The sequence below is a fragment of the Quercus suber genome, unplaced genomic scaffold (genome assembly GCF_002906115.3).
Source record: "Quercus suber isolate HL8 unplaced genomic scaffold, Cork oak 2.0 scaffold_69, whole genome shotgun sequence".
NCBI classification, from domain to species: domain Eukaryota; kingdom Viridiplantae; phylum Streptophyta; class Magnoliopsida; order Fagales; family Fagaceae; genus Quercus; species Quercus suber.
The window spans coordinates 1,045,873-1,070,678 of NW_027069534.1; the positions used below are offsets into that span (position 1 = coordinate 1,045,873).

The window sequence follows — 24,806 nt, forward strand, 5'->3', positions numbered from 1 at the left end:
TGAAAATGTTGAGTGATTGTATTTCAGTGATGTGCCAAACGGATATTAAGTGATGGGTGATGGGTGATGAGTGATGAGTATTGAGTGATAAGTAATGAGTGATGAGTGACGAAAATTGAGTGAGCAAAAAGAGTGGCCAAACAGCCTCTAATGTTTCATTATAGTAGTTTGGGTATTTCTCTATCACAAATAAAAGGAAATGTCATTCCTTGCAATCCGGGCCTCACGTTGAGCCCAGGACTCTACGACTCAACTGATAGACAAAATTCCTTTTCATGGTAGAAGTTTGCTTGCTAATCATGGCCACTAGATCAGTTATCAGACATTTTTCTTTTAAACTAGTTTTTCCTAATAAATATATCCTTAATAGCTTTATATGGTCTTTGTATGCATTTTATTTTCTGCTTGCAAGGACACAGAACAAGAAAGGTTAGTAGATTTACATGGAACTATTAAATTGATAACAAATCAAAAACTTTAAAAAATTACAGCCTCTATGAAAACTTCGAAAAGAGTTTGGTCAGAGCCGCAAGATATTTCTGGAACCAACTTTAGTGATCTTCTTCCCTATAATTAGGATTCTCCTTCAAGATAACAAACCCTTCCAAAATAGGGGATAGCGGAATATATCTACCAAAAAAGAAAAAAGGTAATGTAAGCAACCCAATAGCATAAACTTTTTTTTTTTTTCTTTTTTCTTTTAATATGAAGACATTGAAGGGAATACATACTTCTCAGTCGCCAGTTCCGCTCTATCACCAGCAGCCAAAAGCACCGGTGTTGTGTGTGTCTGAAAACCAGTGATAGTCTTGGGACGACCCGCCTGGCCAACAACATCAACAGCTTGACCCACACGAACAGGTACAGATATAGGTTTGTTATTCTCATCAACCGTCATCAACATTCTTGGCTGTCACAACAAAGAAAGAGAATTGACCATCAATAGCTAATGAATTAACTGAAATTAAAAAATTGAAGAGAAAGTCCCCAAACCTGCATGGCCAAAACAAGGAAGTAGAGCATGTAATGATATTTTCCCAATATCACTGTTTTCATGTCAAGGCATGCATGTAGCATGATAACGATTCCAGCAAGTGCAGTCCTGTTAGATAGAAGGAAATTGTTTACATGATATATGAAAAAACACTTCTCAATGACTTAGGGCGGTAAAGATTAAATATATTTTAAACAAGTGAGGTGGGGTTGCAAGGTTCCATGCAAAAAGATTACTTACGGGGATAGCAAGAACCTTTCAGAATGATACGGATTAAGAGTTAATAATCCTTTCCCCATATGTACAAGACCTTGAGCAATTCGCACCTGTAAAAGAGGGGACACGATCAATATTTCTAAACTCCATGAAATATTGTACAGAAAAGTAAATTAAAGAATTCATTAGAAGCATTACACAGAAAAGAAGGCTGGCATCCTTGTAGTAATAACTTGAAAGATTCCGAAGCATGCCAGCTATTCGAGCATTGTTCGTACCCGCACCTATCAATCCCAACGAGATTACCGCAGCCTGTTGAATCCAAATATATATTTTTAGCCTCAAAAAGGTAATTGAAGAAATAATGATACAAATTTATATGAAAGTACTAATATTGTATTACCATTGCTACTTCTGAATCTGTGTCATGGCTAAGCCTGCTTAACGTGTCCATAACATTGACCTGACCAAAAATGGATCAACAAATTGGTAAGCAAGGCAAAATCATGGAGAGAGAGACTGTCATCAGCTTAAAAGAGATTCAAACAGCTTATAATTACCCCCCCCCCCCACCCCCCCCCAATCCTCAAAAAAAGGAAAGAGTCAGATTCAAACAGCTTATCTGCACAAATCATAGATGTATAGTTTCCTTAAAGTTGATGAATAGTCAGATTACAAGCAAAATACAGAAAGTAATAAAGAAGATAAGACTTGCATCAAAGGTTATACTTGAATTTGGGGATTGGGAGTGAAGTGATTTAAATTTGGCTAGATGAATTTTTTTAATTTAGTTATCCAAAACTTAGGAAGCATTGGAATAGCCATTTATTATAGTCAATCCAGCTGAGACTGATGAGCAGGCTTTCTAATCAAACCACCTGCAGTCATATCACTCCTTTGAAAAGGAAAAAGGTGCAACATCAGCTTTAGCAGACTGAATCGACCCAACTGAAGGGAAGCCAGAGCTAAAAAGATAAATACCTTAGGGTTTGATATGCAAAGGAGGCCAAGAGCCAAAGGAACAGCGTGACGGATATTCTGCTCTCCATACTGCAAAAGATGCTCTAATGAACGAATTGCCATATCAAGCCCTAATTCTTCAGCCATTGCAACCATAGCAATTCCAAGCACAGCAGGACCCTGGTGAGTTTCACTCTTGTCTAGGTGTTGCGAGCACTGACCCAGAAGATTCTGAACCTACACAGAGAAAAGTATCAGCTACTTTGGGCAAGTAAAAGAAACTCATAAATTATATAATTAACTACCAAAATATATATTCTTAAGTTACACATACACCCAGTTGTTGTGAACCCACGACCTCACCCTCCACCCATTTTGAAGAGGAAAGTGCCTTTTGAGCCAAAGCTCATTTGCATTAACTATAAAAACTTACAAACGGTTGATTAAATTGTCTTTAAAAGAATACCTTAAGAACATTCCCTGTTCCAGCATAGGCGCATGACAGTAGCGTCATATCACAATATTTTCTGATTTTTTCATTAAAGGTCTTAGAAACTTCAGCCGTGGCCTCCACACTTTCCTGTCAAACACAAGAAACTTATTCAAAAAACAATCATAGGGATAGAGCCATAATGTTCAATATTGTCACATTGAATGACATCTTTTAGGCCACATTGATGGTAAAAGATGCTAGACATCAACCATGCAATAAAAATCAACATTATTGGAATTTATAGAATGGATAGAATAAGAAAAATCCATTGTCTCAGATAAACTAGAACAAAAGTAAGAAGGTTACCTGCTTCCCGAGGTACAAAAGACCAAGGCCTAAAGGTAGAAGCCGAGTTAGCGGCTCCCCCAACTCTGACTCACTTCGATCCATTAATGCAAATATAATTGCCTGAGCAACCTCTTCGTTGCAGGAACCCACATATATTAAACCCAAAGAAAGCGCAGCGAAGGAAATTACATCAAGTGGGGCTTTGGTATCATTTAGTATAGGAGCCAATTTACTCCGTAACTGATAAAAGAGTCAAGAGTTAGTTTTCATATAAAAAGACATATTATAACACTTTTAAACCAAATTTTTACAATTTAGAATTTTCAACCGAATAAAGTAATACTATTTGTCAACCTTAGTAACCAGTAGTGAAATAGAGCATGCATCGTGTAGGATCAGTAAATACATGCACAGATGTTATTCTTTGCATAAAGGATACAGAAAGACATCACAAAACATCCATCATCATAAATATGATTGTCATGGCCCAAAAGATTTATTCACATAAAGCAACAAGATACTTCACCTGCTCATTCTGAGTACCAGCATAAGCAATCCCAAGGCCCATTACTGCCCCAATCCGAATGGATGGGTCTTCTTTATCTGTATGCTCACCTAGAAGTGCCAGTGCCTGAGAAAAGAAGAGTGAAATTAAGATGCAATTCAGATCATACGATCTTCAGTGCAAAAAAATAATAATAATAAACTGATGAAACTCACCGGATCACAATCATTCTTTATTCCACAATTTACTATCCCCACTCCTAATAACGCACCAGCATTGACATGGTTGTCACTTGCATGGAAATACTTGTCCATTTGGGCAAGTCCAGAGTCAACATCCCACAATAATATCATACCCTGTTAGGATAGAAGGCAGTAAGAATCCCGCAATCAGGTTGAACATATAAGAAGAGATAATAAACCAGGCAGTCAAGGGATGCTTACAAGACTTGCAGCAGCACTAGTCTTCCCATGATCTTTATTTTTGAAAAGCCAGTTAGCAGAAGAACCAGCACTCGAATTGTCTGAGGGGATTGTCATTAACTTATCCTGCAGCAAAAATAAGACTCAATATCAAGAGAACTCACACCCATAGAATATCTATCATGCAAATAGCAAAACAAATTACCTGACCAAAGCCAGCATTTACAAAAGCATTAACAAAGGTGGCAGCAAGGTTTTGTCTAGCTGAATCAACAGTTGCACCAGCACTAGCCCGGCCATCAAGCAAGTGTGCCTAAGAAAACAAGAGAAAGCAAATAAGTCAATATGATACAAATTCATTCAAACATATAATGAGAACCAAGAACATTCCTCTTTTTTTTCTTTTTCTTTTTTATCTTGGTTTCTGATAATTAATGATTATGATTCCTACCTATCTAGTCATATAGGCTACCAGCACATTGCATAAAACAGCTACACACACAGACAAGTAATGATTTTAATGGGGGAAAAAAGTATATATGCGATATAAGAAACAAAAAGACTGGCATAACATCAATATATTGGCAGCGAGTATTCCTAGACTATGCCATAAGGAATTGGAAGCATCGCAATTAGAGGGAATAAATCACCGCATAAATAATAAAAATATTTAACAACATTGTTTTCTCATCAAGGTCTCCTAACAAAGAAATCATAGTAGCTACCCGCTTGACTTTCCTCAAGCACGCGCACACACACACACACACACACACACACATATAATAGCATGTATAATAGTCTCAAAAATGTATAAGCACTCACTCCACCCTCAAAAAGAATGATTTTACTTTCTTTCTTTTTATTAGAAAAAAATTTTACTAGAGTAAACAGAAGCAGCAAACAAGGAGCTTCCTAGAAATTACAATCAAAGATTCAAGACATAAGAGCAATACTTTTATTGTCTTAAAATTAAGGCCCATATATATTATTATCAGTCATCACAATATAAAGTTCTTTATTTGAAAAGGCTACCTTTAGCCTATAAACTTTGGCTCAAATGGCACTTCCTCTCCCCATAATAAGAATAGGATGGAAGGGTAAAGTCATGGGTTAAAACTGACTGTGGTAGTGTGACTAACCAATAAAAAAAATTAAAAATGGTATATTGAACTTTTATTATCATTTATGGGAAGACTCCACATAGGACAATAGCACCACTCAAGAGGAAGTGAGGAACCCAAGACAGAATTTTCAGCTATCTTTTCAAACAGAGAGAGAGAGAGAGAGAGAGAGAGAGAGAGAGAGAGGGGAGATGAAAAAGAAGAGAGTAAAGTAAAGCTTCATGATCTCACTTGATGGAAATCCTCCATGAACAATATGATAATAAACAATGCTAGGGCAGATACTTTTAAAATATATAAAACAACCAACTCTTTTTCTTTTCTTGTCTTTTTTTAAGTTAAACAACCAACTCTTAAATCTCTAGAAAACCAAATTAAAAACTGGTCATTGAGGGTCAAATCTAGCCCACCATTATGAATTATACAGATCAAAAGCTCAAACCTTATAGATATCTTCAGGAGATTTGGGCTCCATAACCTCAATATCACGAGCAAGTGTTAGATAGCCTTCACTTAGCTTGGTGTTGTTTATAATGTCCTGTAATGCCTCTCGGTCATCATCATTGGCAGCCATCTCTTCATCTAGCTCAAATGTTATACCCTGCATTGAAGAACAACCGTCAGCAAACAACCAAATATCAGTTAGCTATCAATGTACCAAGTAACAAAAATCTATATATAAGAATAGTTTAAATTGACCTCTTTCAAACAAAATGACAACAGAAACTCCCTGACATCCAATCCCATGCCTCACTCACAAGTTTCTTACCACTTGCACCCTCTCTTATTAATCATCTATCATAATTTACTCTTCCCCCACATCAAAAAATAGCAACGAACTATAAGAAATTACCAAACTCCACAAACCATCCAAAAAAAGAGAAAAAGAAATGTGCTGAGCAAGGACAACAGTCTTGACTATTTCATCACCCTATAATAATACCCAGCAACAATGATCAGGACAAAGTTTAACTATATTAGACAGATACTCTGAGTCTCTAACCCAACAACATGGACATGATTGCCTTTAAATACAAAAGAGGAAATTCCTATATAATCCTAGCAACAGTGTAGGATTGCTAAATAGTACGTTTCATAAAGAATACAAAATCAAACTCAATCTCTAAAAAGAGAAATCCATCCATATATTATAAAAAATAAAAATAAGTTAGTCAACAATGTAAACTCAAAGAATATCATAAGTATGTAAAATTCAAGACTTACATGTCGAGCAAGGATGTAACAGAATTGCTTCTTTCTCAGCTGATCATCACAAGATGTAAATACTTGCTTCACATACTGCCAACAAATACTTTAGACTATGAGAACCAAACCATACTAACATTTTAAGGATCACATCATAAATTTTGACAAGTATTTAATAAGATTTCCTAGTAATGTGTAGCTATGAAATTCTTCAATCAATGAAGAAACATAATTCCTCTTGCAGCTCTTCACCAAATACAAGCAAACACTGCTCACAATTGACTAATAAGGAAAGGATGGGCTATAAAAATAACTTTACTTAAGGTACAAACCTGCATGTTATCCAGAAATAGGGCAATCTGAAGCGCATTTGAATACTCCTCAAATTTTATATAAATCATGTAGGCAATATCTAGGACCAACATGTCATCAGGTCCAGGGAGATATCTGCATTATGTAGCAATGTGAAATGTCATAGAGAGAGAGAGAGAGAGAGAGAGAGAGAGAGAGATGCGGAGATAAAATAAAAAATAAATAAAAGTAACATAAAAAAGTTTAACTCTTGACGAGGCGAATAGGGATACATTACTTTAACTCTTGAGTAGAATGGGGTTTGTGAGAAGTGGAGGAAGTGGATATATGCTTGTATTTCTACAGTCCATTTCTCAGTTTTGGTTAACAATTCCCCTACAGCTTTTTCAGTAGTTCGCAGGGGTTAAGGGAGGGGGATCCCTTATCACCACTGCCTTTTATTCTGGTTATAGAGGTGTTGAGCCAGATTTTTGAAGAAAACTAAGGAGGGGGGTGGGGGTGGTTATTCATGGATTTTGAGTAGGGCCTGCTACAACTAAGACAATAAGTATCTCCATCTCTTATTTTGCTAATGAAACCATTTTATTTTGTGATCCAAATATTGAACAAATTTTGTATATAAGAATGGTGTTGATTTATTTTAAAGCTCTTATAGGCCTGAATGTCAACTTGGGCAAGAGTGAAGCAGCCCCAATAGGCAGAGTGGGTAACACAATCAAGCTAGCAGATATATTACGTTGCAAAGTTGGGGGAGCTTGCCTATTAGTTACTTGCGTATGCCTTTGGAGGCATCCTTTAAGGCTCTTTGTGCGTGGAATCCTATATTAGAGAAGATGGAATAGAGATAACCTGGTTGAAAGAGATAATATCTATCAAAGGAAGGAGGCTAACCTTGCCAAAGAGTATGAATTCAAGCTTACCAACTTTTTATCTTTCTTTATTTACTATTTCTTTTCTTTTTTTCTTTTTTTTGATAAGTTTTATTTACTATTTAAATGTTCATAACTAATAGGCTTGTGAGACTTCAGAGAAACTTTTTGCAGATTTCAAATACACTTTGGTGAAGTGGAATACAGTTTGTTCACCTATTGAGGTAGGCAGTTTGGGGATTAGGAAAATGGTTATGGTGTTTCGGGCATGCAGATACACATTTTTGGTGTTGGGTGATTGCTTCGAAGTATGGGGTGAAAGGGATGGGCCATGTAGAGGGACACATGGTTGTAGTCTTTGGCAAAGTATCAGAGCAGGCTAAGACAGTTTCTCTCAGCATGTCCTTTGAGGTTAGAGATGGCACACGTGTAAGGTTATGGCATGACCAATGTAGCGGACATCATACTCTAAAGGATTTGTACCCTGACCTATACGCGTACTCAGTTGACAAAGATGCCTTAGTGATGTAGGAAAAATTGAGAAATTTGTATACATGTGGTTGTGGTGGGTTAAGGTTTAGGAGGATTTGTGGAAATAGGATTTAGAGTTGTTGAAGAAAGGGTTATGGGATTGAGTTAGGAATTAAAAGGTGGTTTATTGTGTTATTTATTTGATGGCTATTTGGTATAAGAAAGTATGTGGGGATTTGGGGTTTTGATAGGTAAAAGGAAAGGCTTGATTTGGGGTTTTAAGGAGGAGGAGGAAGAAGAAGAAGAAGAACTTGAACCCAAAGAAAATAAAACCTAGGATACTTAGGGGCTGTTTGGTTTTAAAAAAATCCTCACTCATCACTCATCGCTCAATTTTCATCACTCTTCACTCATCAATCATCACTTAAAATTCCCCAACTCCCTAAAGGTGGCACTTGTTTCCAACTTCTCATAACTCAAAAATTTTACTTTTTGTGGGACCCACTGCCTGAGCACAATGTCAGGCCCACGGTTAGCCTACCTGCGTAAAATATTAGGACTTGGGGGCCATTTCACTTTATTTTTCCCCTTCAGCCCACATATTCTCCCAAAACCCTCAACAAAACCAATGAAGGATCTCCTCCATCGAAACCCCATGGAGCTGATCAGCAGCGAGCGTACCTCAAGGCCGATCTCGTCCATCAAAACCCCTCAGCGCCGATCTCCTCATCGAAACCCAACGGCGCCAATTACTCATCACCAAGCTTGCAAGATCTCCTTCGATGTGCAGCAGCGGCGCCGATCACGCATCATGGAAAAGAGCTCTAACCCGAAGAAAAAGAGAAGGATTTGTATGGATTTTGGATTTTCGATGTGCAGCAGCAGCGCCGATCACGCTCTATCACAAAATTTCCATTTTTCTTTCTATTATTAGCGATTTGTGTGGATTTTGGATTTTGGATTTTGGATTTCCTTAAGGGGATTATGGATTTTGATGTTAAATTTTGAGTTGATCTTGATTGAATTCAAATGGGTCTGACTTCATATGTTCAGATTTCTAAGTTTAATTTTAGTGGGTTTTGTTTGTTTCTATTTGGTGCTAAATCTGGGTTTTTTGGGACTTGAAGGATCATAAAAAATCTGTAATTAGAGAATACCATTGTTTAGTTAAAAATGCTATGGGTCTGCTTGCAAGATTGGTGCAGCGGCGTCGTGTTTGCCGGTCTGAGCTTTGGCCGGCGCAGGTTGGCTGAGGTGGGGCTGCTCAGTAGGCATGGCCTGGCTGAGGGTGTGTGTGAGGAGCTCTGAGGTTGGACGTGGGATATTTTTGTGTGGGTTGATTTTTAGTGTGAAGACTGAGAAGGAGCCATTGGTTGGTTTGTCAAAAGTAGCGCCTGGACATGACTTGTCTCTGACCGTGGATCCCTCAGATGTGTATGTATTTACCAAAATGCCATCATAATTCTATTTCCATAACTCAAAAACACCCAAAAGTTGTTTTCAGTTTTGCTAACTCATCACTCAAAATCAGAGAATTGAGTGATGGAAACAAAACTTGAAAACACACCCAAACAGACTTTCTCTCCGTGGTCCCACCATTTTTGAGTAATGAGTGATGGAAGCAGAGTGATGGGTGATGGAAACACCAAAATCCAAACAGCCCCTTAGGATCTCCTAGAAAATTCTAGACTCAACTAAAGTACCAGAATACCCTTAATTTGTAGAAATTGCTAAAATCACGTATTTTCCCCATAACATAAATTGACCATAACTAATAAAATATAAACCCAAATAAGAAACTATTGCAACTTTAAAGACTCAAACCTAGACCTATAAAACTACATGACTTTTACTTTAATTGGACTTTACACGTGGAGCCCGTATAATAATTCTTGAATGGGCGAATTTGCAAAGTAATTTTACATCAATCTTCCATGGCTGCACCACTTGGTCTCTGATTTTCTAGACAGCCATATGAAAGGCATTCAGAGTTAGTATGTGCGATTCACAGAAACTTTCAAGATTGGAAGTTAGAATCTGTGAACTCCTTTCTAATCCATATTTACTCTCAGGTGCCTAGAGGGGAGGGATTTTGTAGGATGAGATGGTTCTTGAATGAGTGGAAAGTTTGGCGTTTGTTCCCATTATAAGGCTATGGTAATGGCACCAATGCTATTTTATTCACTTGGAGGAATATTTGGTGTGCTAAGGTCCCTGAGCAAATGTCCTTTGTTTGGAAGCAGCTTGGGGTAGGATTCTTACCTATGATAATTTCATCAAGAGGGGATACTTTATAATTGGCTGGTGTTGCATGTGTCAGTGCAGTGGAGAAACAATGGATCATTTGTTGCTCCATTGTGAAGTTGCATTTATTTTGTAGAGTGTAGTCTTTAAGATGTTTGGGACTCATTGAGTGTTGTCATCAATGGTAGCAGACCTATTGTTTAGTTGGAGGAATTGGTTTGGGAAACACTGGTTGGATGTTTGAATCCTTACTCCATTATGTTTGAAGTGAATAGCGTGGAAGGAACGTAATAGATGCACTTTCAAGGATATTGAGAGCTCTCTTGATCAGTTGCAATCCTTGCTAATTCAAATTTTGTTTGAATGGTCTCGCATGTTGAGTTTTACTCATTGTAATTCTGTTATTGAGTTCCAAGACTCTGCTTTTTGTATGATTATATGATTTTTAAAGATTCTTCATGTTTCATTCATCATCGTGTAATTAAAGCAATCTTCTCTCTTAATAAAATTTATTACTTATCAAAATAATAATAATAACCCCCGAGGCAGAAGGTTGTCATTTACTAAACATATTAGATCATTGATGCAGCATTTCATACATGGCAAAAAATTTATGTTGCAATATTCTTTAGTAAATAAAAACCTGTTCATCTCAACCCTTAACAAGCAGCAAAAAGGTCAAAATTATTATAAAGTATAGTAATCCAAGTTCTTGAACAAGAGCAAGCTCAAGTCATATGTCAATCTTTTCGGAAGTTGCATGGTATTCTCTTGAGACTTGCCTATGTTTTTTGAGCCTAAATGCAGATATCTCTTTATTAAATAAACTTTCCATGTGAATTGACCAGAAAACAAGCAATAGATGACCAAAACAGAACTGACAATGAAACATACTTTTTTTAATGATAAGTCACACACACACACCCAATTGGTCTAACCATGACCCCCTCCCCCACCCCCAAAAAAAATCCCATGCTAGTTATAATCCCACTTAGCTTGCAATCAAAGAGTTAAATCCCATGCTAGTTATAATCCCACTTAGCTTGCAATCAGAGTGTTAAATGATTAATCCTTATATATGTTAAATGATTAATCCATCGGATAAGCATCTCCAAAATTTTATGGTATAATTCCACTTACCTTGCTGAACTCGTTAGATAGAGACATGTCCTTCGGAAATTCGTACTGTCAACATGCTCAATTAAAAGATCAAGGTCTTCAACCTAGCATTAGTCAGATATTACATATCTCAATGTTGGCCAAACACCAAAAGGAGAAAAAAATGACAAGCAGGAAGGCACAACAAAGGAAAAAGATCAAAAGAGCAATACTGCTTGGTACCTCCATTAGAAGATCAACAGCTTCAGGTTCAGCATTGTGCTGCATTGCAATTCGCATTGATTAGAAACAAACCAAACAAAACAAAAATCCTATCAAATGTCACCTATAGTCATATTGTCACATGTTACCGAATTATACCTTCATGTGAAAAGCAACTATTTGTTGAACAAGCTCCATAAGATCCTCAATTGGAACTTCTTCGCTCTGTTATGGTAAATTCAAAGAAAACATAATTAAAATTAAGAATGAATTCTTAACGATAAAGCATGGAACACCAAAGAAGATGAACACTCTAGAGAAAAATATTTATCAAAGAATATTCCACTCTAATCACAGATACTGCATATATATCAGAGCAATGAGCATTATTACAATGTAATACTACTCCAACAACATACTGCATGATACATAACTTCAAATTCAGGGAAGCATGAATATTGTAGTGCATGATAGTAGAAATTTAAAGCACTTTAATCTGTTTTTCAAGGTACATATGAAACCAAATTTTAAATCTTAGCTGTAAATGCACACAAATAGAAAGTTTTTTCTCACTGATTCAAAAAAGAAAATTTATAGAATGCTCCCAGTACCTATAACAAGCCTTTTTCATAATGAAAACTATCATAGAATTCAATAAGATTAATTTCTAACCTGTCGCTTAGCATATTCTTGTGAAATTTCTCCAGCTAAGTTCCTGATTACAAACAAAAAATAGTAATAAAAATCAATAGTGAGCGATGGTAATATTCATTTACATGTATTAAACTTCAATCACTACTAGTAAAAAGAACTCTAGAACCTATAAACCTTACAAAAAAATATGACCAGAACAAAATAAATACCACCTAAAAACTCAATGCTGACCACAATTATGTTAATTGACCACAATTATTTTAATCAGTTGGTGCTTACCTCACATATTCATGGCCCCATGAGCCAATATCACCTCCTGAACCCTCCAATCGATATTTTAAGCTATCCTAAAAGAATTGTCACAAAAAAAATAAACAAGAAACGAAATAAATGTTAGTCCCAAACAACATGAAAGGAATTCACATTTACATTTATAAAGAGAATTAACTAATGGAATCAACAAAACTTAAATTCATACCCTTTCGCCCTCTGCAGACATGGTGAGAGCCAGAACGGATAGCACATCAGCAAGGTACTTCTGCATTGACCAAAAAAAACAAAAAGTTAATTAGATAAGCCCGAAAAGCTAATACTTCCATAATGAACAATGTCCAACCAAACAAAATTATACCTTCATTTCAGAGTCCCCCATGGTTTCGTAATAGGCCTTTAACGTTCCATAGTGTGGCCGCAGAAATTTCAACGGCTTTGGGACCGAAGTCATGGAGCTCGTAGAGGTTCGGATTTCCTGCCTATAATACCAAAATTTTTATTTTATTTTTTATTTTTTACATTATTCCATACAAAGAGCTAATAGTGTTCCCATAGTTAATCTAAAAAGACCAAAAAGCTAACAAAATCCCTAACATTAAAACCCTAACCCTAAAATGAAAATTTTGGTTTATAACCCCAAAAAGTAAGAGTGAGTTATAATAATATTACCTCATGCTCTCAAGAGCGACCTTCTGTAAATTAGGGTCAGCATCTTGAACTCTCTCCACGTAAAGCTCCAACTGCTGCTTCAGTGCCAGATCCTCTTCCGACTGCAATTTGCAATACACGATCAATCAGCACAAAATCACTACTACTACTTCGTTTGTTAGTTTGAATTTGAAATTGAAATTGAAGGGGTACTCACCAGATCTTCGTCTTTCTTCTCCTCCTTCTTGTTCTTATTCTTATTATTATTATTATTATCCTCCTTTGCCATTCTCAGAATTTGTGTTTAGATTACAACGACCAAAACGAAACCCTCCTCCTCTGAATCTGATGAGTGAAGAGTCTGAGAAGAAGAAAAGTTGCGGTGATGCGTATTGCGGAAGAGTAAAGTGTGTGAAGTAAAACAACCAGGTTGGTCTCTACACAATACAGATTAGATACACAGACGCTACTACCACTAAAGTATTACTAAATTTCAATCAAAAAAAAAAAAAAAGTACGACGGAATAGAAATGCGGCCTCCTTACGAAACCTCGGTGGCCCAATAGGTTTTTTTATATATTTTTAGGCCCATTCCCTCAGTTCTAATGAATATCACTTTCAACCCCAGGCAGGTCCATTTGTCTCAAATTACACTTATTGACTCATTTTTAAAATAATAATAATAATAATGCCCAAGTTGTTTTATTATTAAAATTCATATTTATTTGGATAATCCTATATTAGTCTTAATTGGCCATTAAATAGATTAATTAATATAAATAAATGATAGTGTGGAGGTCATAAACTAATTAACTAACTAATTGAGCAGTTAATTAGAATTTGATCTTCACAACTAATTTGTAATGAATGGAAGATGGTTTTAACCCCAAAAAAAAAAAAAAAATGGAAGATGGATAAATCCATAATGGGAGATTATAACAAGAATAGAAGCTGAATGATACAAGTTTATTATTGATAATCAACCTAGGACTAATCTTTTTGAGGATACATGCATCCAAAAGCAAATACAAATTCTCTAAACTTTTATCTCTTTGATTTATCTGAATCATCTTCTCTTCTATGTGTGCAAATAGCCTCTATTTATACCCCCCAGCCTTATTCTCAATGGTGGGCTGCCATAAAGGGGGTCAAGAGATACTCTCATCAAGAGTCTCCTCCCCTCTTTTGATGATGAAATTTGATTTTGGGGACATAAAGCACGGTTCAGACTAATCGTTATTTTGTAACAAACAATTAATAAATTGAATAGAATGTAAATTTTATTGTTGAATTTCGCAACATAGATCTTTGTACTTAAAGTGTATTGGTGAAAGTTAATGGTGTAATCACGTTATTTGAATAAATGACATTTTTTTTTTCCATGTGTACTCTTTAATATTTGGGTAAATTGCAAATTACACCCTTAAAGTTTAGGGTTGATTGAATTTTACACCCCAAAACTTCAAAAACTTGATTTTACACCCTAAAGTTTGGTTCAGTTAACAATTCACCCTCCACGATTAGTTTCTGCTATTAAGTGACACATCATCATGCTGATGTGTTTTATTTTTGCAAAATCAACCTCAAAACTACGTCGTTTCAGGCCTAAACTTAAAACACAAACATGTAGCTTAAACAACAAGCCAAACTCTAAAATTAAAATAGAAGCAATGATATGAATCCCAAAAGCATCAACTCTACCAAAAAGAAAAAGTAAACGTAGAATGAAATTGCAGATATAATAGAATGAAAGACCTTCTTTAACTTTTTGTAAAGCTTCGTAAAAGGGGTTTTTGGTTCTTCCTTGTCAAAGTTTGGCTAGTGAAATGAAGGACACGTTCCACGACAAGAGAAATGGCGACAATCACAATGCACACTGATGCAACCACCCACATTGGTGTGTGCTCTAACGTTATACTTCCTTCTCCTCCTTCGCTCATCGTTACTCCTTAATTCTTAATTTTTGCTTTCCTCTCTCTTTTCTTACAAATGTGGAGGTTATTTTTGTTTGTGGTCTAACGATTTCATGAATGAAGATCTAGCAAACTCCATCAACAAAAACCCCAAAAAACTAAGACTACAAAAGCCAAATTCGAAAGGAGAGAAAAAGAGAAGAGTAGCTCACTATTGGCATTGCTGCTGCTGTCACCACCTGGGTTCATGGGGTTTGGGTTTGTGGGGTTTGGGTTAGGGAGGCATGAGGTCTGCCTTCTCTATGTTTTTATTTTTTATTTATTATTTTTATATTTAAATTTTAGAGTTTGGCCTGCCGTTTAAGATACATGTTTGTGTTTTTAGTTTAGGCCTAAAACGACATAGTTTTGATTGTGACAGCTATTCACTTAGTCATTACTCAAACGATGCAGTTTTAGGGCTAATTTGGCAAAAATAAAATGTATCAACATGATGATGTGTTACTTAACAACATAAACTAATTGTGGGGGCAAATTGTTAATGGAACTAAATTTCATGGTGTAAAATTAAGTTTCTAAAACTTTGGGATATAAAATCCAATCAACCTCAAATTTTAGGAATGTAATTTACAATTACCCTTAATATTTTGAGCATTATGTATGTTAGAAATACTGAATAAATAGTATTGTATTTCTTAAATAGTAAAATATACATGAGTGCCTTTATATAAGAGGCAGACTGTATAGTACAAGTATGTGTGTTATATAAGTAAACAAGGTAGGCCTAAAATCCACAGCTTATTACACGTTAACAGCCCCCCTCAAACTCAAGATAGGTGTGAAGCCAACTTGAGGTTGTCAACTAAAGCACAAAGGTGTCCCAAAGAATATATGGAGAACAAGAGAAGACTGAGCAAAGTAGAAAAAGTCATGGAAGAGAGTGTCCTTCAAGTATCGAAGAATGCGCAGAATAACAGCATAGTGAGTCGATCATGGAACAAATAGATACTGGCTCACCTGGTGAATAACATAGGTAATATCTGGATGAGTAACAGTGAGATAAACAAGGCTACCAACCAAGCATCTGTAAAGAAAGGGATTGGACAATGGTTTCCCCCCTGAGGGAGTCAGATGCGCATTAAATTCAACTAGAGTGTCAACAATCCTGCTATCAATGAGTCCAGCTCAAGACAAAAGTTTAGAAGCGTACTTGGCTTGTATAATATAAAGTCCATCTGTAGGATATGTGATTTCAAGACCCAAGAAGTCGCTGAGATGTCTAAGATCTTTCATCTCAAACTGTTGACTGAGAAAATCCTTGAGTTCTTGAATGCCACTAATGTCATCACTAGTTATGATCATATCATCCATATAAAGAAGAAGCAAAATAGTTTCTTTGTCAATGTGACGAAGAAATAAGACAGAATCATAATGATAGGCAATGTAACCCAAGCAAAATATGGTAGAGCTAAACTTGGCAAACCAAACTCGTGAAGTTTGTTTAAGGCCATAAAGTGCATGTCGAATGTGACAAATCTTGTTAGGTTCAATAAAGAGACTAGAAAGATGTTGTATATGAACTTCTTCACTTAAATTCGCATAAGGAATGTATTTTTAATATCTATTTGAAAAATGTTTCATTTACTGGCAATGGCAATAGCTAAGAGGGCACGAACAGATGAGATTCGAGCAACCAGAGTAAAAGACTCTTCATAATCAATCGCATACTCCTATGTAAAACCTTTTGCAACAAGACGAGCTTTATATCACTTAATGAGCCCATTAGAGCGAGTTTTGATCTTGTAAATCTATTTACAACCAATCACAGATTCTCCAAGAAGGAGAGTCACCAAATCCCAAGTATGGTTTTTAGATAATACATCAAGTTCCTCTTTCATTGCAATTTGCCATAAAGGGTTAGTGAAGGCCTCACGATAGGTGTGAGGCTCATGCAGTGTAGCAAGGGCAATGTAACAATGATAGTTAAGTAAATGTGCAAAAATAGATCTTACTAAAGTTAAGTGACGAGGTGGAATATCTTGTGCAAGATCTTCAGGTGGAGTAGTGGACCCAAGCTTAGGGTTGGGTGGCTCGTTTTTGATCTGTTCATCTTCTACTTGTTCATTAGAGGGTAATCTAAGAAAGACATCAAAAATATCTAGTGGTTGGACAGAGAAGTCTATAGGAGGATCAGGAGCAACTACAGAAGGAATATATGGCTCATCTGGAAAAAAGATCTAAGACAAAGAAGGTAGATAGGGAGGCAAGGAAGTAAGAGAGCTTAACAAAGGAGTGATGTTCCCAAAAGACAACATTGCTAAAGATATAAAGATGATGAGAAACAGGATCATAACACCGATACCCTTTTTGAGTTTCGCCATAACCAAGAAAAAAACAAAGTCTAGACCAAGGCTCAAGTTTGTTATGCTCATGCGGTTGAAGAAAAACGAAACAGATAGAACCGTAGGGGCAAATGTGGTGATAGTCTAGAGTAAGGGTGTCCAGACCCGACTGTGACCCGCCAGACCGACCAACCTACCCGATCTCCACCCGAATTCAGCCCGAACTGACACTTCCGTCGATCGGTTTTGAGTTTCCGCGCCCAAGGCCCGACACCAACGGGTCGAGTGACGGGTTTTTTTCTTCAAAACCCGAGCCACTAGACTCGATGAAGGTTATATACAATCTAGCGAAATCACGCTTAAATCTAAGGAGATCCAGAGAGTTCTTAACCATATGTGGTGAGATCTAGCCAGATCCGGCCATTCCCAACAGATTTCAGCGATTTTGATGCAGATTTGGTGATTTTTTACATTTTTCGGCGATGATTTGCAGATTTCGACGATGATTTTACAATTCTAATGACAACCCAATCTCCACCTAAACAGACCCGATCTCCACCCGAACTCAAAACCGATCCGACTGATTGACGTCAGCGGTCGGTTTCGGGTCACTTTTTCGTCCACCTAATGCCCACTGGTCAGGTTCAGGTCGGGTCGAAAACCGACCTGGCCCGACCCGTGGACACATCTAGTCTAGAGGTGATCCAAAAAGACGCTCATATGGAGTTTGATTTTGGATGACAGGACTGGGAATGCAATTTATAGCATAAAGAGCAATTTCGCTCCAAAAAAGAGCAGGAACTTTGGCAAAGAGAAGCAGAGCACAAATAGTGTCAAGAATATGACAAAGTTTTTGTTTGGCTCTACCATTTTACTGAGAGGTACCTGGACAAATTAGTTGATAAATAGTGTTATAGGAATGCAAAATAGCTTGGAAAGCATATTGAGTGTATTCAAGAGCATTATCAGATTGAAATTTTTTTATTCGTTTGAAAAATTGAATTTCAACCATTTTTGCAAAGTAGAATATACTTGCAATAATTCAGAACAATGTTGCATATGAAAAATCCAACTATAGTAAGAATAATCATCAATAAAAATAACAAAATATCGAGATCTACCAATACTAGAGACAAAGGAAGACCCTCAGACATCAGAATGAATTAGGTTAAAGATATTAGTGGACATTGATTCACTAGTGTTGAAAGGCAAAGCTGGTTGTTTTCCTAATTAACAAGAAACGTAATCAAAATTTTCTATGGACACTGAACCTAGCAAACCTCTAGAAGCCAAGTGTTGTATTCAAGAGGAAGATGCATGACCAAGTCGAGCATGCCAAAGTGTAAGGGAAGGAATAGAAGAAACTACAGTAGCTACAGTAGCAATAGAAATTAGAGCAACTGGTGGAAGACGAAGGTTGTCCACAGAAAACATACGCCCAACTCTGGGACCGGTCCCAAGCTCCTGCTCCTATCTCGTCCTTGAATCCTACACAATACACTCAGAATAATCAAAGGTAATGCGATAACCCAACTCAGTTAATTGTCCCATAAAAAATAAATTGTAAGAAAAGTTAGGAACATTAAAGACCCTAGGAACCGAGAGGTTGGAGGTCAAGATAGAACCTATATTATGACCAAACATTGTGGAACCATTAGCTGTGCAAATATTAAGAGGGTGTGGTGCAGGTTCAGGTTAAGAAAATAAGGATGAGTGAGGTGTCATGTGGTTGCAACAAGCAAAATCCATAAGCCAAGAGGAAGGAAACATACCAAATGAAACTGAGAGTGAAGAGGAATAAGATGCATTACCAACCATACGAATGGTATTAGCGATGATATTTTGAAGGTCAACTGTGGAAATGGTGATAATGGATCCAAAATACTTGGACTTTACAGAGATGGGAGCCATTGGTTGGATACCCTTAGTGTTAGCAGTAGTAGCAGCAGAAATGGAACCAGCTGATTTGTTGTGTTGATAGCAAATCTCAATATTATGACCAAGATGACTTGTCCTTATTCTTCATTTAAAAGCAAAATATGCAAAAATGGACGGCAAAAATGAAATTTACGTGAAAAACTGAGGAATGAGCACTTGAACTGTAAAAAGTCAAACTTGGCAAAATCAATAGTCAACGCTGGTCAAAGTCACGACGGCTAACATGAAAAGTCAACGAATGACGTAGCGTGATGACGTCATCGGCTAATGTGACCTGACATAAGCTGATGACATCACAGATGATATAAGCAAGAGATTGTACACGTGACAATGACGTCAGCTAGGGGTGACGTGGCAAGTGATGACGTCACAAACGACATCAACAAGATTCTAAGTGGCGCGTGTAACGCGTGGTAGGAACGTGCCAAACTTCAACCGGTGTATGGATACACATGGAGTGTGTGGCTAGATCTCGCCAAATTTCAACTGGCACGTGGCTTGTCTGATGTGGACGATTCAAGAGGGTTTGAGTAGATTGTCTTACAATCTATACGAGGATGTGCCTTATGTTGGAATCAGAGGTCCGAAGTGAAGATCCGACGAGGGTAGCGGTCTTTGTGGCGAAGAGCGAGCTTCTAGCAACAAAGATTCAACCTTGAGGACCTCTAACAATAGCAGAGTTGTCAGGAGAGGGCATTACAAAAAACAAAGTTTATTGACTGGGGAAGTTGAGGTAGTGGAAAAATACCAACAAAGGCAAGACTGCAAAACACAAAAAAAATTAGAGCAGTGGCACTGATACTATGTTAGAAATACTAAATGAATAGTATTATATTTCACAAGTAATAAAATATATATAAGTGTCTTTATATAAGAGGCAGAATATATGGTACAAGTATATGTGCTATACAAGTAAACAAGGTCGTTATCAATGTTATTAAGCTCCATAATACCCATCTAATCACAACTCATCCTTACGGTGGGCTCATTATTGATTGCTGGTTACTCCTCCAACATTTTAAGGAAACTCATATTAGTCACATCCACCGCGAAGGAAATCACTATGCGGACCTTTTGGCTAAGGAGGGAATCAATAATCCAAACTTTCTTGTTTTACATTTTGTTCCCCCTCCCTATATTTTGTACCAGCTTTTGGCTGATGCTTAGGGTGTAGTTTACCCTAGACTTTGTAGTTCTTAACTTTAATGAAATTTCCAATTTACCAAAAAAAGAAAAAGGAAAAAGGTGGGCCTAAAACCCACAGCCTTTTACACGTTAACAATGTATTTGCATTCAAGTTACTGAAATAAATGTTAATTTTTCAAAATCAATTTTAGGGAAAAATTATTTTCACAATAAAAAATTGAAACTTTTAGCAATATTTTGAAAAAATATTGCAATGCATACTTTATTGCAATGCTTGTCAAAACCCACTACTAAACAAAAACTTTATTGCAGCGCTTTCAAAAAGTATTGCAATAGGGAAATTGCAATGCAACTCCTGCAACGGTCGAAAAAGCGCTAAAAAAATTATGCAAAACATTTTGCAACATTTTTAGGCTTTTAGCAACATTATGTGGCTGTTGCAATAGAAATTATTTTTTGTAGTGTATTTAAATGCAATAAATTAGAATTATAAAATGATCAACATAGTTACATAATCCTCAAAAGCACAAACACAGTGAAGTTGCCAATGTACTAGTGTCATACATGTTTCTGACGCGAACACAGCTCCCGTGCATGATTTTCAAACTCAAACCATTTATTGAACTGTAAAAGAGAAAGGTTCAAAGTTTTTAAGGTCGGACCAAAATCGAACCGAGATCAAACAATGATGACATCATAATTAATTTAATAATTATTTAAAATATAAATAAACATATTAAATTAGTAAAAATAAAAAATTAACTAAAATATAAATAAATATATTCTTATTTTGACTTACAATTTTAGAGTTACCAATATATATATATATATATGTGTGTGTGTGTGTGTATGTACACATAGATAGGGATGGCAATCCAAGCCTGACCCGCGGGTACCTGGCCCAACCCGACTCTAACGGGTTAGGTTTTATCCGGCCCGATTAAAAATAGGGTTGGGTATGGGTTTAAAACAAAAAACTTGAACCGGGTCTGGGTTTCATCAAAACCCGACTCGAACTCGACCCGGTGACATATAAAATGACCTAACTACCCTTATATATATAGTTATAAATAACCCTAAGTCTCATTTCATTTTTCATCTCATTCTTCCATTCTCATCTCTAAGCTGCTACCTTCCCTCTCTCAAATCTCCAAACTCCAGTCACTCTCACGGCCACAGCCACAGCCACACGGCCACGCCTCGCCGCCGCCGCCTTCAACTCCTCAAGCCGTCCCTCTTACCAACCCGTACAGCCACACTGACTGCCTCACTGTCGCCCCCCTCAATCGCTTCCACTCTCCTTCCTTCCTATGCCTCTAACATCACAATATGTTCTTCTCTTTTTTCTTTTTCTTTTTTCTTTTTCTTTTGCCATTCCTGTTTGGGTTCATTACAGTTTAGGACCTTTGGGATTGTTAGGGTTTGGGTTCCCTTTCTTTTTTTTCTTTTTTTTTTTTTTGAGAATTTGGTTTGGGTTTGTGATTTCTGTGTTTGTGTTTGTATTTGTGTTTGTGATTTTGAAAGGGAAAATAAAAAATTTGAAATTTTGTGTTTTTTTTTTTGGGTTTTTAGTTACTACTCTGGTCTGATTGAAGAATAAGATCCTAGGGTTTTTGTTTTTGGGATTCTGATCTAGGTTAATTAACAAGATTTTGGGGGGGTGGGGGGGGATTTTTGATCTAGGTTTAGGGCTTCAAGCAACCTTTTTTTTTTTTTTTTTGATTAGGCCACGAATTGGGCCTTAGAAGTGGCATGGGCTGGGCGGGGCCCATGGGGCACGACGGGGTAGGTCTAGGGCGTAGAAAAAACACGTTTACTAAACGGGGCGGATTCGAATTTCTGGGATAGACCCGCGGGTTGGGTTCGGGCATAAAGAAACCTGGCCCGAACTCGACCTGTTGCCATTCCTACACATAGAGTCTTAAAATTATTTGTTCATATTTCAATCTCTAAGCCCAAATATCAATTCAATAATAATAATAGTAACAAATTAACAATAATTTTTTAAATAATATAATAAGGATAATATATATGTAACTTAAGAGCATCTCCAACAAATTTTCCAAATTTTTGTACTGTTTGGAAAATAAACAGTGACTTTTACCTTTTAGTTACTTATTTTTTCAAATACACTTTCCAACAGATTTTATATCACATTCTCTATCCCATTTAAATATTATTTCTTCATTCATTCTTCATTCTTTCTTTAATCTTCTTTAATCTTTCTTTATTCATTCCAAACAACTATATTTCAAATGCCTAACAGCTATATTTTGAAATTTCCCAACGATAACATTTTCAAAATTTTCAATAATTATATTTTCCAAATACCCTTTTTTTAAAGGGTCATTTTTTCAAATGGTAATATTTCTCAATTGTCATATTCTTCCAAACGACTTGATAAATTTCAAGATTAACATAGATTTGATAAATTTCAAATTACATCGAATTTTACCTATACAAGACTAACATAAATGAAGAGAAATTTCAAATTACAATAAAGACTAAAGACATAAAAATTAATGCGAGCATAAAACTTAAAATTAGATGATCTTACAGATCGTTGTATTATTGCCATAAGTGCTCAACGAGATCCAATTGGAGTTCAGAATGAGTTTCTTTATTTCTAATTTTTTCATGGGCTGCAATGAACGCCGTAAATTGACTAAATTCTTCTGTAGGCTCATGGGACATTGTTGTAGGGATGCTTTCAGGCACTTGTTCATAATTCTAATTTTGGAAACTCTCTATTGCAGTGCTTTCTCCAATTCTCACATATTCATCTGTAAAATCCACCACTACTCCATACGCAAGCATCCTTAGTGCGGCAGTCATCTTCTGAAGGGAAGACAAACCAAGCACTCAGGCAACATTTCTTTTTTGAACAAAATATTCATCTTTCTCTTCTAGATTAGATTTAATACATAGAAAAAGAGAACGACTCATTCAAAGCCTCCTTTGAAATACGTTAAGAGGATATACTAGTGATTCTACAAAATAGTCTTGAAAAAGTCTTTGGTGGCCTTGCTCATGATCACGTTGGATGAACCTATGGCCTGGAACAAAACCACGATGTGATGTTGATGCCTTCTCTCTTTCTAATCGTTCTTCTTCCAATGCAAGAAGCGCAATTATCTCAAAATCATCATCAGAATCCAAGTCATTTAGAAGCATATTACGTGCATAGTTTGTATTACGACCCATGGAACAAATTTCCCAATTTGCTGCCGCAAAAAAAAAAAAAAAAACACACACACACACACACACAATTAGTGATGCATGTGTGAACAATTCACATATTGATATTGTAAGAAACCCTTCAGACATATTTCACAACTTGGAAAAATTAAAACAAACGCACTCAGGCATATTTCACAACTTGAAGAAACCCTTCAAGCAAATCATATATTGAGCTCAAAAAGCCATAAAACATGTAGAAACCAATGGTAAATTAGGTCATAGTATCACTTATCTATTGGCTCAAGTACTTAATGGTTAAGCTTTCTCTAATTGAAACTTTGGACCATTATTTCCTCAAAGTTTATTCCCTACTGTCAGTATCTTGTAAATTCTTTATTACCTTATTTTTTTGGTGCAATGCAATTATCCTTCCTCTATAAAGTCAGTGTCCCTCTTATAGGTGCAGGAAAAAAAAAATATTAAGCTTATCTAAGCCCCAACATAAAGGAGCATCTCTTTTTCATACTTGTGGTACTTGGATACAAAGATAATTTTGACACAAACATCTTCACATGGAAACTGATAACATCTATGTATAATTGTATGAACAGTTTGTAAAAGAAAAATAAAAAACGTTGTGGTGATTTAAATAACTAAAAAGAAATTGCCTATGGCAGGGTAGACAAACTCTAAGGACACGGTTTCAGGACATGTTAGTCTCACCGGTACATAGTTTATTGGCATCAAACTCCCAGTTCTATCACAGTTTCAAGTAATTAACAATAATTTACCTCAATTACACAGAAACCATAAGGAACAAAACTACAATGATCGCCACATTCTAAAAAACTCAACCTCAAAGCTGTCCATAAATTTTTCATTCTCAGCCCAAAATATTAACAGCACAAGAGATCTCACAATTAAGATTGTACATTCAAAAACAATTTTCACAAAATCTCATGGAACCAAGCAACATAAATTACCACATTCTAGAACTACACAACTCAATGCAACATGAACTCTTAGATTAGTCACTTACATTTTCATTCATAGAATTATTTACACACACACACACAGCTACACAAGTCAATTGGAACAAGAACTCTAAGATTTTCACTACTTTTTAATTCATGGCCCACAGAATTCAATGCAATAGGAACTCATACATTTGTTAATAAATCTTTTAATTTTTGGCTACAGAAACACACATATTCATGCATTATCAATGAAAATCACATTCAGAAACGAAAATTCACAGAATCATATGGAAATTATGACGATGCTCTTTAAA

The 24,806-nt window shown here is 36.3% G+C and overlaps 1 protein-coding gene across 1 annotated transcript; it reads right to left on the reverse strand.

Annotated features, from left to right (window-relative positions):
- Positions 1-367: 367 nt before the first annotated feature.
- LOC112013202 (26S proteasome non-ATPase regulatory subunit 2 homolog A) lies at positions 368-13,480 on the reverse strand. Its single transcript, XM_024045588.2, has 25 exons — positions 13,214-13,480; positions 13,018-13,118; positions 12,707-12,827; positions 12,554-12,613; positions 12,355-12,422; positions 12,094-12,136; positions 11,581-11,646; positions 11,443-11,481; positions 11,242-11,324; positions 6,538-6,652; positions 6,224-6,298; positions 5,442-5,600; positions 4,084-4,191; positions 3,900-4,004; positions 3,672-3,812; positions 3,478-3,582; positions 2,970-3,191; positions 2,637-2,750; positions 2,192-2,407; positions 1,614-1,673; positions 1,409-1,522; positions 1,235-1,320; positions 994-1,102; positions 732-910; positions 368-630 (listed from the first exon to the last, which is right to left on the reverse strand). The coding sequence occupies exons 1-25, from the start codon at positions 13,283-13,285 to the stop codon at positions 552-554; spliced, it is 2,640 nt and encodes an 879-aa protein (XP_023901356.1). The 5' UTR covers positions 13,286-13,480; the 3' UTR covers positions 368-551.
- Between the last annotated feature and the right edge of the window lie 11,326 nt (positions 13,481-24,806).